Source organism: Tamandua tetradactyla, chromosome 2 (assembly GCF_023851605.1).
Source record: "Tamandua tetradactyla isolate mTamTet1 chromosome 2, mTamTet1.pri, whole genome shotgun sequence".
NCBI lineage: Eukaryota > Metazoa > Chordata > Mammalia > Pilosa > Myrmecophagidae > Tamandua > Tamandua tetradactyla.
Window position 1 is genome coordinate 60082338 of NC_135328.1, and position 14092 is coordinate 60096429.

Here is a 14092-nt window from a genome sequence, read left to right on the forward strand (position 1 = left end):
CAGTATTCACTTCCCCCTGAAATCTGTATTCCTCATACCATCCCCCTTTTGTCTTCCCAGGCTGCATATCTGGTTGGTGTCTCTGATCCCAATAGCCAAGCTGGACAGCAAGGGCTGGTGGAGCCCACACAGTTTGCCCGTGCAAACCAGGCAATTCAGATGGCCTGTCAGAGTTTGGGGGAGCCTGGCTGTACCCAGGCCCAGGTAATTCAAGGAAACAGGTATCCTGGGCAGGTCTGGAAAAGGGTACCTGAGCCAGGATAGAATAGCCCCTGTGGAGAATGAGGGAGAAGTGGGATTTGCAGGGAAGGGGAGAAGGGTGGGGACCAATCTCTAACCTTCCCAATACAGCTTTTCTTTGGGTCATTGTCTTCTCCTTCCATGTTTTTCATCATCATTCTTTCAGTTACTGTTAAATGCACAACATCTGTAGATGTTTGAGCTAGCTCTCCCACTATCCTTGTTGCTATTTCTCCATCAGTGCTTCTGTCTCCCAGCTCCCCCTCCTCCATACCCAGTTCATCTATGGGCTTTTTCTCTCCCCAAAACTTGACTCTTTGAGTGACTCTGTCTTTCCTTATTACACTTCTGAGGGTATGCCTCTCCATCCCCCTACCTTAGAATGGCTCCTCCTTGGGGATGTACACTTGCCCTCATCATGGCTTTTGCACATCTGTCCCTTCAGGTACTCTCTGCAGCCACCATTGTGGCCAAACACACCTCTGCACTGTGCAACAGCTGCCGCCTAGCTTCTGCCCGTACCGCCAATCCCACCGCCAAGCGCCAGTTTGTACAATCAGCCAAGGAGGTGGCCAACAGCACAGCAAATCTTGTCAAGACCATCAAGGTTCCCAGTGTCTGATTTGCCAGCATCTCCCTGACCTGTCCAATCCTCTCTACCCTGGACCCCCAGTTGTTCCTTGAGAACAACTTGTACCAAAATCCCATCTACCTGAGCCCAAACCCTTTCCTATCATCTTGATTATTCCCAGCCTCTCCCTAAACCCCTTGAATCCCTGGGAGGGAGATTTGGGCTTTACCTCCCATGCAGCAGTCTCAGTCCTGAGGGCCTCTCTGTCACTCCCACTTCAGGCACTAGACGGGGCCTTCACAGAAGAGAACCGGGCCCAGTGCCGAGCAGCAACGGCCCCTCTGCTGGAGGCGGTAGACAATCTGAGTGCCTTTGCATCCAACCCTGAGTTCTCCAGCATTCCTGCCCAGATCAGCCCTGAGGTGCGTCAGTGCTAAAAGAAGAGCTAATAGGCTAGCTTGAGATGTCATTGTCACCTTTGAGACTTACTCCCTGTCTCCCCTTCCCAGGGCCGGGCTGCCATGGAGCCCATTGTTATCTCTGCCAAGACAATGTTGGAGAGTGCTGGAGGACTAATCCAAACAGCCCGGGCCCTAGCAGTCAATCCCCGGGACCCCCCACGCTGGTCAGTGCTGGCTGGCCATTCCCGCACTGTCTCGGATTCCATCAAGAAACTTATTACAAGCATGAGGTACTGAAGGTGGAGACATTGTAACAGAATGGGGGGGCTGGCCATGGATGCAGTGACGTGGAGGATCCCTGTTGTCTACGAGGTGGGGGATATAGTAGGGAAAATAGGCTAACCAAGTTTTAAGAGGAGCCATCTTGGTGTTGGAGCCTATGATGTGTCTGCAGGGACAAGGCTCCAGGGCAGCTGGAGTGTGAGGCGGCTATTGCAGCTCTGAACAGCTGTCTACGGGACCTCGACCAGGCTTCCCTTGCTGCAGTCAGCCAGCAGCTTGCTCCCCGCGAGGGAATTTCTCAAGAGGTGAGAGGGAAGGGTCATATGAAAGTTTGTCTCTGGAGAGAGAGATGTCAGACTTGAGGAAGCCAGGGAACAGAGTAAACTTCCAGAGATTTGGAGGGGACAGCATGCTAAGGTGGATTATTTTTTCCCCCTTTATTAGAAGAAGTTATGGTTTTACAGAATAAGCATGCATACAATACAGGATTCCTATACACCCCACCACCACCACCTTGCCCTGGTATAAAACATTTGTTGCAATTGGTGACAACACATTTTTATAAGTGTACTGTTAGCCAAGGTGGGTTATTTGATCAGGTATGCGGAAAGAATAGGGTTCTGTGCAGCCCGTGGGCCCTGTTCCAGATCAGAATCACAGCTAACATCTGCTTCCTCCCCAGGCCTTGCATACTCAGATGCTCACTGCAGTGCAGGAGATCGCCCATCTTATTGAACCTCTGGCCAGTGCTGCCCGGGCTGAAGCCTCCCAGCTGGGACATAAGGTACCTAGGAGGACAGGTGGGACATACCTGGAAGAGAGGTGAGGGAGAATACCTGGCCCAGCTGACTTATCCCAACCGTTTGTCTCAGGTGTCCCAGATGGCTCAGTACTTTGAGCCACTCACCCTGGCTGCTGTGGGTGCTGCCTCCAAGACCCTGAGCCACCCACAGCAGATGGCGCTGCTGGACCAGACTAAAACTTTGGCAGAGTCTGCCCTGCAGCTGCTGTATACAGCCAAGGAAGCAGGGGGCAACCCCAAGGTACTGGGGACTGGGAAGAAGGGAGAGGCTACTTCTAGTAAGATGTCAGAGAGGCAGGATCAGCAGGACCCTCCTCCACTTCCTCACTGCTGTCCCCACAGCAAGCAGCTCACACACAGGAAGCCCTGGAAGAGGCTGTGCAGATGATGACAGAAGCTGTAGAGGACCTGACAACAACCCTCAACGAGGCAGCCAGCGCTGCTGGGGTCGTTGGCGGCATGGTGGACTCAATCACTCAAGCCATCAACCAGGTTAGAGTCTTGGGGTGCCTCTAGGCGCTGAGGCTATCCTGAGTACAGTGACAGAGAGCCTGACACTCTTTCCTCTTCCTCATACCCTCACCCTGCAGCTAGATGAAGGACCAATGGGTGAACCAGAAGGTTCCTTCGTGGATTACCAGACAACTATGGTGCGGACAGCCAAGGCCATTGCAGTTACAGTTCAGGAGATGGTGAGTTTAGAAAATTATAAAAGGACTGCCCTTGGAGAACTAAGTTTGGACATAATCTCACTTGTTCCATTATCAACAGGTAACCAAGTCAAATACCAGCCCTGAGGAGCTGGGCCCTCTTGCTAACCAGCTTACCAGTGACTATGGCCGTCTGGCCTCACAAGCCAAGCCTGCAGCTGTGGCTGCTGAAAATGAAGAGGTAAACACAGAGACAGCTCTGCCCTTCTCCCAACCCCTCGTGGGAAACGTCAGTGACAGGCCCCTTATTCTTCCCCTCAGGCCAGCCTCTTAAGTTGGCCCACTCTCACTCCCTCTGTCTTTCCTAGAGAGGAGAACATACTCTCAGAACCATGTCACTAAGGAGTGATCAAGGGGTTACAGAGCTAAAGGAGACAGCTCAGACTCTCAGGATTCCCCCATTTTGCCCCTGTCACCTCTGCTGATCCTCTGAGAAGCAGCTTCTCTGCTCCTTATATCTTCCTTTTTGCAAACTCATGTAGCTCTTCCTTCCCTAAATTCATGGCTTTCCAAGAAAGTGAGTAATTGGATCTTAGTCTGACACACCTAATCCCTACCCCCAAAATCCTCCTCTCTCCAAACCTGTCCCAGCCAAATTGTAATCCCCAGCTCTCTGATTCAAATATACTAGCATGAAGTACTTCTCTCCCTCCTCCCCACTGTGCTTTACACAATCCTCACCAGTTGGTGTCCACATGCTATTATTTTCCATGTGTAGGAGGTGACCTCCTGCCAAAAGGATGGGAAACAGGCAGAATTTACAAACTTTTTCTCTTACCCTCTTCAGTCTGTGACACATGTTTTTTTCTGTGTCCTTAGTGATTCCCCCATAACACACCTTTAAGCACAATGGTGGTACCCTGGGAGCCCCTTGTAAAATCTCTCTCTCTCTTCCATGTTCTCACAGATAGGTGCCCATATAAAGCACCGAGTGCAGGAGCTGGGGCACGGCTGTTCTGCTCTGGTCACCAAGGCAGGTGCCCTGCAGTGCAGCCCCAGTGATGCCTACACCAAGAAGGAGCTCATAGAGTGTGCCCGAAGGGTCTCTGAGAAGGTGCCTGTGCTTATCCCTGTGGACTATGGGGCCGGCTCCCCAATCCTGCAGCCTTTCCCACCCTCCTCCCGTCTTCCCAGCCTTCTGCCTTTGTCCCTTCTAGGTATGGGTGACCTCTCCCTTTTACCTGGCACCTACCCCAGTAACCCCTTGCCTTTCTCTACCCCAGGTCTCCCATGTCCTGGCTGCGCTCCAGGCTGGGAATCGTGGCACCCAGGCCTGCATCACAGCTGCCAGTGCTGTGTCTGGTATCATTGCTGACCTAGACACCACCATCATGTTTGCTACAGCTGGCACACTCAATCGCGAGGGTGCTGAAACTTTTGCTGACCACCGGTGAGGAGGGAATGGGCCCCAAGGAGGCAGGTCAGGGTAGGGGGCCCAAAAATGCATTTCTGTCCTCAGTCATTTGGAACCTTGATAAAATGGGAAGGACTGGGGGATGGCTGAAGAGAACTGACTGGGCTGGGCCACCCCTCAGGGAGGGTATTCTGAAGACGGCAAAGGTGCTGGTGGAGGACACCAAGGTCCTGGTGCAGAATGCAGCTGGGAGCCAGGAGAAGTTGGCTCAGGCTGCCCAGTCCTCTGTGGCCACCATCACTCGCCTTGCTGACGTGGTCAAACTGGGTGCAGCCAGCCTGGGAGCAGAGGACCCTGAGACCCAGGTATTTACCTAACACCCCCAATTCTGATCAGAACAACTTTCTCTTCCCCTTTTGCCTCCCACAAACCAGAGCCTCTTCTCTCCCACCCAGGTGGTGCTGATCAATGCAGTGAAAGATGTGGCCAAGGCCCTAGGAGACCTCATCAGTGCCACAAAGGCTGCAGCTGGCAAAGTTGGGGATGACCCTGCTGTGTGGCAGCTCAAGAACTCTGCCAAGGTGGGAGGGCATGAGAGCAACATCAGAAGAGGAAGGGGATATTAATGTTCCCTCCGTTCCTTAAATCAGCTCTTTCCCCTGCTCCTCTGATGCCCCCAGGTGATGGTGACCAATGTGACATCATTGCTGAAGACAGTGAAAGCTGTGGAAGATGAGGCCACCAAAGGCACACGGGCCCTGGAAGCGACCACAGAACATATACGGCAGGAACTAGCGGTGAGAGGAAGGGGGGCATCAGAGACTTGGGTCATGATAGATTCTTGTTCATCACCAGATTTCTTAAATGAGCCATGCTCATATCTCTCACTTCCTCACCTATTGATTCTTTAGCATTTGTAACCTGTCTCTGTCACCACTACCCTCCCCCTTTTTCCAGAGACACCAATGGCCTCCTAATTTGCCGTATTTGATGGCCTCTTCTTTGCCTTCTTCCTCTTCAAACATTTCCAAAGCATTTGATTGTCAATAAGCCTCTCTTTGAAATCCTTTCTTCCTTTGGCTCCTTGACACTTTTTTCTCTTGCTTTTCTAACATTTATAGTTCTCATCAAATCACCTTTACCTCATCTACTTTCTACGCCTTCTAAACATAGAGGCCTTTTCAGAATTATATAAATAGCCTTCTTCCTCTGTTCTTTTCTTTGGCAAGTTTAACTATTTTCATTATTCCCTAAGAAGTTGACTTCCAGTTCTGAGTTTAGTTATTTTCAGCTATCTATTTGACATCACTGCCTTTAGGCTTTGCCTCCAAACCAGTTTTTCTTCCTGATGTAGCACTTCCTATGAATGGTGTAACAATCTCCTAGCCCTGAAGATTCACCTCAGTCATCTTTGACCTCACTATCTTATGCCCCATCCGGGCATAAGGTCCTTTCAACTACCCTTCTTATTCTCTTTTCCATTCATCCCTCCTCTCTGGTCCTATGTCAGCACTCTAGTTCAGACTTTCAGTAGCTCTCTCTCACTTTGGCTATCATACCAGTTGTTCTAGTTTGCTAACTGCCAGAATGCAACACACTAGAGACAGATTAGCTTTAATAAAAGGGGGTTTATTTAGTTAACATATAGTTCTTCAGAGGAAAGGCAGCTAACTTTCAACCGAGGTTCTTTCTTATGTGGGAAGGCACAGGGCAATCTCTGCTGGCCTTCTCTCCAGGCCTCTGGGTTCCAACAACTTTCCCTGAGGTGATTCCTTTCTGCATTTCCAAAGGCCTGGGCTGAGCTGCGAGTGCTGAGATGAAGTATGCTGAGCTGCTTGGGCTGTGCTACATTGAGCTCTCTCTCATTTAAGCACCAGCCAATTAAATCAAGCATCATTCACTGCAGCAGGCACACCTCCTAGCCGACTGCAGATGTAATCAACAACAGATGAGGTTCACATGCCATTGGCTCATGTCCACGGCAGTAGAACTAGGCACCTTCACCTGGCCAAGTTGACACCTGAACCTAACTACCACACCAGTTTTCTACCTGATCTGTCTGCCTTTGATCTCTACCACTCTTATCTCTCCTACTCACTTTTCTAATTTCTAAATTCATCTTTCTGACATTCTGTTTTCATCAGTACTTGGAGATGTCCAGATTGGAGCTCTAATTTTCTGCATCCAAGAAGTTTGGCCTTCCCTAGTCTTCCCCATCTCGGTAAATGGTGCTTTTCAGTAACTCATTTCCTAAAGCCAGAAACCAAGTTTTCATCTCTTAAACTTCCATCTTTCTCTCATTCCCTACCTCTCAGCCTATCAGCAAATCTTAATGCTCCCTCCAAAATAGTTCTCATTTCCTCTTTTCCCCATCTCCACCGTCACTTTTTTTGTTTAAACCTTGTTTGAGTTATGTGATAGCGTCCTACCTGATGTCCCTGTTTCCACTCTTGCCCCCTCTGATCCATTCTCTCTACACAGTAGCCAGAGTTATCTTTTAAAAACATAAATTAGATTATGTCACTTTACTGCATAAACCATTTAGTGACTGCCCCTTGCAGCTGTGGTCCTTCCCATGACCTATAAGGCCCCATGGCCCCTGACTTCCTTCTCCAGTCTCGTCTTATCACACTCTTCTCCCTTTCTGTGCCTCAGACTCACTGGACCTCTGTCAGTTCCAAGAACCTGTCAAGTTCTTGCCCACTGCGGGGTCCTTGCACTTGCTTTCCGCCAGACTTTGAACATCTGGTTTCCTTCTAGTCCTTCAGGCTTTAGCCTAAATGTTTCCTCTTCAGAGAGGCCTTCCCTGACAACCTATCTAAAATAGGCCCCTCCTTTTTTCTCATCACATCATCCTCTTTATTTTCTTCCCAGCCCAAATCAGTCTTAATTTTTCTGCTAATTTGTTTACTTATTTATTGCCTGCATCCAAAGCTAGAATGTCAGCTCTTTGAAATCTGGACTTTGTCCACCTTATTCCCTCTGCAACCCAGCACCTACCATAATATCTACCTTCAAGCTTATCTTTAATAAATATTAATTGAATGAACACATACATCAGAAGTTTTTATGACTAACCTGTTATGTAAAATTCCAATTCCTTGATCTGATATTCAAGGTCCCAGCAACCTTTTCTCCACTGTTGCTATATAGTGGAACATTCCTTGATACTTTCCCACTTTGCCATCCTGGTATTCATACCCTTCCATTTACCTAAAATGCCCTCCTATTATCTGTATCTCTTAAGACCCCAGTCCTATTCATCCCATTTCTGCCACTCCCTCCTTTAAGACTTCTCAGTATTTTAGAATTGAAAACCTAACTAAAAATCTACCACTTCTGTTTAAAACAAACTCCCCAATCACTTTAGTCAGGAATGATGAGCAACTGCCTTCTTCTGTTTTGTTAGCTGAGAATGTGTGGACATCTCCAAGGGCTTGACCTAAAATAAGTTCATGCTTGTTGAACGAAGGCGTGCATGAATAAACCAGATTGCACATGCACAGTGCATTGCATTGTCTTACAGGCCCAGTTACTGGAAAATCTTTCTTCTTGTTTTGTCCCAACAGGTTTTCTGTTCCCCAGAGCCACCTGCCAAGACCTCTACCCCAGAAGATTTCATCCGAATGACCAAGGGTATCACCATGGCAACAGCCAAGGCTGTTGCTGCCGGCAATTCTTGTCGCCAGGAAGATGTCATTGCTACAGCTAATTTGAGCCGTCGTGCTATTGCAGATATGCTTCGAGCTTGCAAGGTAAAAATCCTAGAATTTCTATGGGGCAGTGACAGCCTTGGAGCAGAACGCAGTAGGGGAGAAACTGCAAAAGTGTGGGGGTCTAGAGCTCTTTAGGAACCTAAAACTCGCATATTATCCCGGGGGACAGGAAGCAGCTTACCACCCAGAAGTGGCTCCTGATATGCGGCTCCGAGCCCTGCACTATGGCCGGGAATGTGCCAATGGCTACCTAGAACTGCTGGACCATGTGCTCCTGGTAAGAGAGGGATCCTTTACTCTATCCCAGCCTCCCTGAATGCACAGTCCTTTTCCTGCAAGTATCAGACCCAGATCTCTAATTTTTTATTCAGATTTCCTCCCCCTCCCACCAGCTGTTTCTCAAATCTGTTGTTTCCAAGTCTCCCTTTGACTGGGGCCCCATCATTCTTATCTTTGGTTCTCTACTTACCTGTTCCTTTCTTTTTATCTCATCTTCCCCACCTGACCCCCCACTTTGTCTACCTTCATCATTCTCTTCTCATGTCATCATTCTCCTTGCTTCTTGTCAGCCGGTGAGTGAGGTACAGCCCCACTGTGTTCACCATGCGTGCAGTGTGATGCCCAGAGTGTGCTTGGATAGGTGGTATGGTATTTGAGGGCCGTGGTGTGATGTAGTGTGGGGAGGGGGAGTCAGGGCCATGGCTTGTCTTGTTTCATAAAGCAGGGTAGAACCCAGTATCTGATCTTCCTCATCCTTTCCCCAGACCCTACAGAAGCCAAGCCCTGAACTGAAGCAGCAGTTAACGGTACACTCAAAGCGTGTGGCTGGTTCAGTCACTGAACTCATACAGGCTGCCGAGGCCATGAAGGGTGAGGGGTGACCAGGGTCCGGGAGGGAAGGGACACCCTTGTCATGGTAGATCTTCCTCACTGGATTGCTCTGAGCTAGCCTCTACCCATAGTACCCTCAAGTACCAGAGGTCTGGCAATGTTAGCCTTGCTCCCCCATGTTCCTGACTTCCCTGCTCTGCCTTAGCCCCTTCCTTCTCTTTTCTTCCTCCAGGAACAGAATGGGTAGACCCAGAAGATCCCACAGTCATTGCTGAGAATGAGCTCCTGGGAGCTGCAGCCGCCATTGAAGCTGCAGCCAAAAAGCTGGAGCAACTCAAGCCCCGGGCCAAACCTAAGGTCAGTCTCGCTCCCTCCATCTTCCCTGCTCTCAGGGAAGCCCCCTTCTTCAATTTTGCCTCTCTCTACTATCTTTGTCTCTTCATTGCAGGAGGCAGATGAGTCCTTGAACTTTGAGGAGCAGATACTGGAAGCTGCCAAGTCCATTGCAGCAGCCACCAGTGCCCTGGTGAAGGCAGCATCAGCTGCCCAGAGGGAATTGGTAGCCCAAGGGAAAGTAAGTACTTAAATACCCAGCAGGAAGAGACAGGGCAGTAACTTTGCAGTCCACACCTACATCCATAGCCTGAGAAGTTTTTAGTTAAGAGATCTAAGCCGCTCTCCTCCTCTTCCTCCACAGGTGGGTGCCATCCCGGCCAATGCCCTGGATGATGGGCAGTGGTCCCAGGGCCTCATTTCTGCTGTGAGTGTACAATGCCCGTTAGGTCTTTCTGAATGAGAGACTGGGAAGACTGGAAAGGGAATGTTCTGGGGCAAGAGGCATCTTTTAATCTCACTCCCTCTGCTTTAGGCCCGGATGGTGGCTGCAGCCACTAACAATCTATGTGAGGCAGCCAATGCAGCTGTACAAGGCCATGCCAGCCAGGAGAAGCTCATCTCATCAGCCAAGCAGGTGGCTGCTTCTACAGCCCAGCTCCTTGTGGCCTGCAAGGTCAAGGCTGACCAGGACTCTGAAGCAATGAAACGGCTTCAGGTGAGGAACTCTGATCCATCCCATTGTACCCTGGGCTGTACTACTTTACGATGACAGCCCCAAGGCCTGCTTTTCTATGAGGAAGTTGAGGCCCCTCTTCCCTTGGGACCCCATCTGAGTTCCCAGCCTCAGGCTGCCTTCTCTCTGCCCAGGCTGCTGGCAATGCAGTGAAACGAGCCTCAGATAACCTGGTGAAAGCAGCACAGAAGGCTGCAGCTTTTGAAGACCAGGAGAATGAGACAGTTGTGGTGAAGGAGAAGATGGTTGGAGGTATTGCCCAGGTGAGTTTTAGCCTCAGACCCTCTGAAGCATACTATCAGGAGGGCAATCACATTACCTGTGCTGATCTCAACTCCCCAGTAGCCCTAACTTACATGCTTGCTGAACTCCCTGCTGTCCATCCCTCAGATCATTGCAGCACAGGAAGAGATGCTTCGGAAGGAACGAGAGCTGGAAGAGGCACGGAAGAAGCTGGCTCAGATCCGACAGCAACAGTACAAGTTCCTGCCTTCAGAGCTTCGAGATGAGCACTAGGGAATGGTCTCTGTTTAATGCAGACCCAGCTCAGAGACTGTGCCTACCGCTACCAAAGCCTTCTGGGCTGTCAGGGCCCAACCTGCCCAACCCCAGCACTCCCCAAAGTGCCTGCCAAATCCCGGGCCTGGCCCTGCCTGGTCCCACTGCACATCCCCTGCCTCCTCCCCGACTCCAAGTGCCTTCATGTCCTAGGGCCCTCAGTGCCTTCCCCTCCCCAGAGTATTAACGCTCCAAGAGTATTATTAATGCTGCTGTACCTCCATCTGAACCTGCCAGGGCCCCGACCTGCTCCACCCTGCCAGTGGCTTCTAGCCAATCCCCACAGCCTAAGCTCTACTCATCCTTTTTTAATACTATCTATCTCTACCCTCAGCTACCTGTGGGGCTGTAGGGTTGTTAAGCCCCAAACAGGTCATGCTCCAATAAAGGTGATTCTACCAGCAACCTCTGCCTGGCTTTATGAAAAAATGGGAAATTCCCCGCCAGGGGAGTGAGGGAGAGAGTAGAATTGAGCTCTGTCCCCCAGCCTGATTCTGGCTCAGAAATGGGAATGGAGGCAGACTACACCTCCACTTGCATCCGACCCCCGAAGTTGTCCTAGTGAGAGAGTTGTCCCCAAGAAATCATTCTCCTGTAGTCCCTTAGCTCGCTGGCCAGGGCCTGAGCCTCACCAGGTATCATTCTGTTGCTGGGACAGCAACTGCCACTGCTCTTTGTGGCTACTAGGGAGACTGTTCTCCTTAACTACTCAGAATATGTGAACAAATCCAGTGCCTGGCCATTATTCAAATTTCCAAAAGAAGCTTTGCTAAAAATCTATAAGATACAGGTATCTGAGCCTGAGAGAACTACAGGTCATAGATTTGGTTAAAGCAGCTAGCATGCAAAAACCCCATTAGGCTGTCTCAGGTGGGCACTACTGGTGATTGAGGTGGCCACTCCTAGGCCCTCCCAGGCCCTGCTACTCTTGCCTAGAACAGCACTAGAAGGAAAGCAGCTGAAAAGGCTGGTGCCAGATGTGAGCTCAGTCAATAAGCCATGTTCCCCTAGTGGCCAGGCAGGTGCTGGTAGCCCTGTTCCACCTCTCCTGCTGATTTGGAGGTTCAGTAGAGGGGAGGCTGTGTGTTTCCACTTCTTTCCACGTCGACTCCCCACTCCCCACCCACCCACAACAGCCTGAAGTGTCTGGCACTCCCCTGAGGTTCTGTTTCCACACGTGATTCTTTAGCCAATCCTGCTGCCTGTATGTTATTTCCTTGTTTCTCCTTCCAAGTAGAACAAAGCCACCACCACTCTGCTGCTCTTCTGGGCCCCTGTGGCACCTCCTTAAAACCATGGCATCTCCTACCTCTATGCCACTGAAATACATTTAAGATAGATGAAATACATTGTCCTCCCAGGACAGCTCATTAAGGAGGGCGACCTATTATCACTCCCATCACCAGTGATTCATTCATTCAATATTTATTAAGCCGTGCCTTCACTAAATACAGGAAAATAGGGATGTATTATCAGTTTTCTGACGTTGAGGACTGGCTTTCCAGCACATTGCTGTGGCCCCCTGACCCCATGTTTGATACAGCATCAGGAGTTGAGGACCTTAAATATCAAGCTCTTTCTACAACCTCCCTGACAAGTGGTAATCCAGTCTCTGTCTGTACTTTTCTAGCTATATTCCCAGGACAGCTGCCTACTCCTGCCACTTCTTCCTTGCTAAGTCCTCAGGAGGACATCTCTTGCCAGTAATGCCTCTGGGAGCTTTCTGGGGGAAAGGGAAAACACCCAATAGATCACCAGTTCTTAAAATGTAGCTGTCATATCACTGGATGGGCGGTGGGGGGGGGGGGGGCTCCAAGATTCTTTCAAGGGTCCATAAGTTCAAAATTATTTTCATAATAATACTAATTCTAATGGTGGGTAAACTGCTTTAGCACAAATTAAGGCAGTGTCACCAAATTGTACTAATAATCATTGTATTCTTCACGGCCATGCATTAGCAATTTAAAAAACAAATGCCAGCTTCACTTGGGAATGTCCTTGATGAAGTACTAAAAACTTACTCATTTGATGAAATTTTGATCCTTGACTCTTTTCAGCAACCTGTGTGATCGACATAGGAAGTACAATAAGCACATCAGCTGCATACCAAGACAGTGACTTCAGGAAAAGCACTGACACTATTCTTTGAGTTGTGAGCTGCACAGGCTGATTTTTTTATGAAACACCATTTTTCCCTGAGAGAATGACTGACAGACAAACTATGATTACTCAGACTTAGGTATCTGGCAGACCTTTCCTCAAAAAGGAAATAATGAGCCTGTTGCTTCAGGGGGAAAAAAAAAACTTGACAATATTTGTTGCCAGTGACACAACATGAGCTTTCAAACAGAAATGTGAATTTTGGAAAACTGTTAACTGCCACTGTGAGCTTGACAGCTTCACAAAACTTAAACTTTCCTGATGAAACACATGGTAGTATTAGGGAATGTGGGGGTTTTTGATAATATATAATGAAATGTATCAACTTGTAGAAGAAAAGCATAACATATTTTCCAAATGACCAGTGTATAATGTTACAAAATTACTCATGAGTGAAAGATCCAAAACGCAAGGCAGATCAATGAATCTTAATGTAACATAGTACAAAAAAGGTCATTGACATGTTTTCAGGTTTTACCTTGCAACTCATTCTTAAGAATCTACTACTTGTCAAATTTTGGTGTAGCACCAGATAAGACTGTCCACAATTATTCGAAAAGGCTATAAAAATATTCTTCTGTTTCCAACTACTTTTCCGTGTGAAGCCAGAATTTTCTTATAAACGTCAACCAAACCAATAGATATCAAGAGATTGAATGGAGACAGATTTTCAGAATCCAGCTGTCCATTAAGCCAAATATTTAAGAAATTTGCAAAAATGTAAAGCAATTGCCTTTCCTCCTGCTTATTTTTTGGGAAAATATAGTTATTATCTATAAAAGTGTTATTTATGTTAATGTGGTCAATGCAAAATGGCTTTATTTTTGCTTTTTTTAATTAATTAGTAAACATTAAAAATTTTTGTTTCCTTTTTTAACATATTCAATATTGATACATATAACCCACTTCTACAAAGCTCTTTGGGGTCTCCAAAAGTTTTTAAGTAGATAAAGGGGTTCTAAGACCAAAAAGATTGAGAACCGCTGCACACGACCAAGAGCTCCTCTAGAACCACACGGAGCCTGGTACATGAAAAGACTCATCACTCATTTGGCAAACATTTTTTTGGAAATATTTTTATTGACAAATCTTCACAAACATACGGTCCATACATAGTATATAATCAATGGCTCACAATATCATGACATAGTTGTATATTCTTCACCATAATCATTTTTTTATGAAACATAACCACATACAAACACAAACATTCTTACCATATGATCATTCCATTCTTGTTACATAATCAATAACTCACAAAATCATCACGTGGTTGTATATTCATCATCATGATCATTTCTCAGAACATTTGCATCAATTCAGAAAAAGAAATAAAAAGAAAACTGAAAAAAACTCATACATACCATACCCTTTACGCCTCCCTTTCATTGATCACTA

At 47.9% G+C, this 14092-nt stretch overlaps 1 protein-coding gene across 2 annotated transcripts in view; it reads left to right on the plus strand.

Moving 5' to 3' along the window:
- The window catches only part of TLN1 (talin 1), a 33173-nt gene extending 22234 nt beyond the window's left edge, over positions 1-10939 (plus strand). For both annotated transcript variants that reach the window (XM_077147745.1, XM_077147746.1), the window contains 24 exons: positions 61-204; positions 686-847; positions 1093-1233; positions 1321-1502; positions 1667-1799; positions 2177-2278; positions 2367-2537; positions 2639-2788; positions 2887-2988; positions 3068-3187; positions 3914-4060; positions 4230-4396; positions 4542-4725; positions 4816-4941; positions 5041-5157; positions 7930-8115; positions 8246-8353; positions 8841-8946; positions 9140-9264; positions 9356-9481; positions 9605-9667; positions 9776-9958; positions 10111-10239; positions 10367-10939. In XM_077147745.1, coding sequence (XP_077003860.1) covers positions 61-204; positions 686-847; positions 1093-1233; positions 1321-1502; positions 1667-1799; positions 2177-2278; positions 2367-2537; positions 2639-2788; positions 2887-2988; positions 3068-3187; positions 3914-4060; positions 4230-4396; positions 4542-4725; positions 4816-4941; positions 5041-5157; positions 7930-8115; positions 8246-8353; positions 8841-8946; positions 9140-9264; positions 9356-9481; positions 9605-9667; positions 9776-9958; positions 10111-10239; positions 10367-10492 — 3300 coding nt within the window. In that variant the 3' untranslated portion in view covers positions 10493-10939. The remainder of the gene's footprint in view (positions 1-60; positions 205-685; positions 848-1092; positions 1234-1320; positions 1503-1666; positions 1800-2176; positions 2279-2366; positions 2538-2638; positions 2789-2886; positions 2989-3067; positions 3188-3913; positions 4061-4229; positions 4397-4541; positions 4726-4815; positions 4942-5040; positions 5158-7929; positions 8116-8245; positions 8354-8840; positions 8947-9139; positions 9265-9355; positions 9482-9604; positions 9668-9775; positions 9959-10110; positions 10240-10366) is intronic.
- Positions 10940-14092: the final 3153 nt, after the last annotated feature.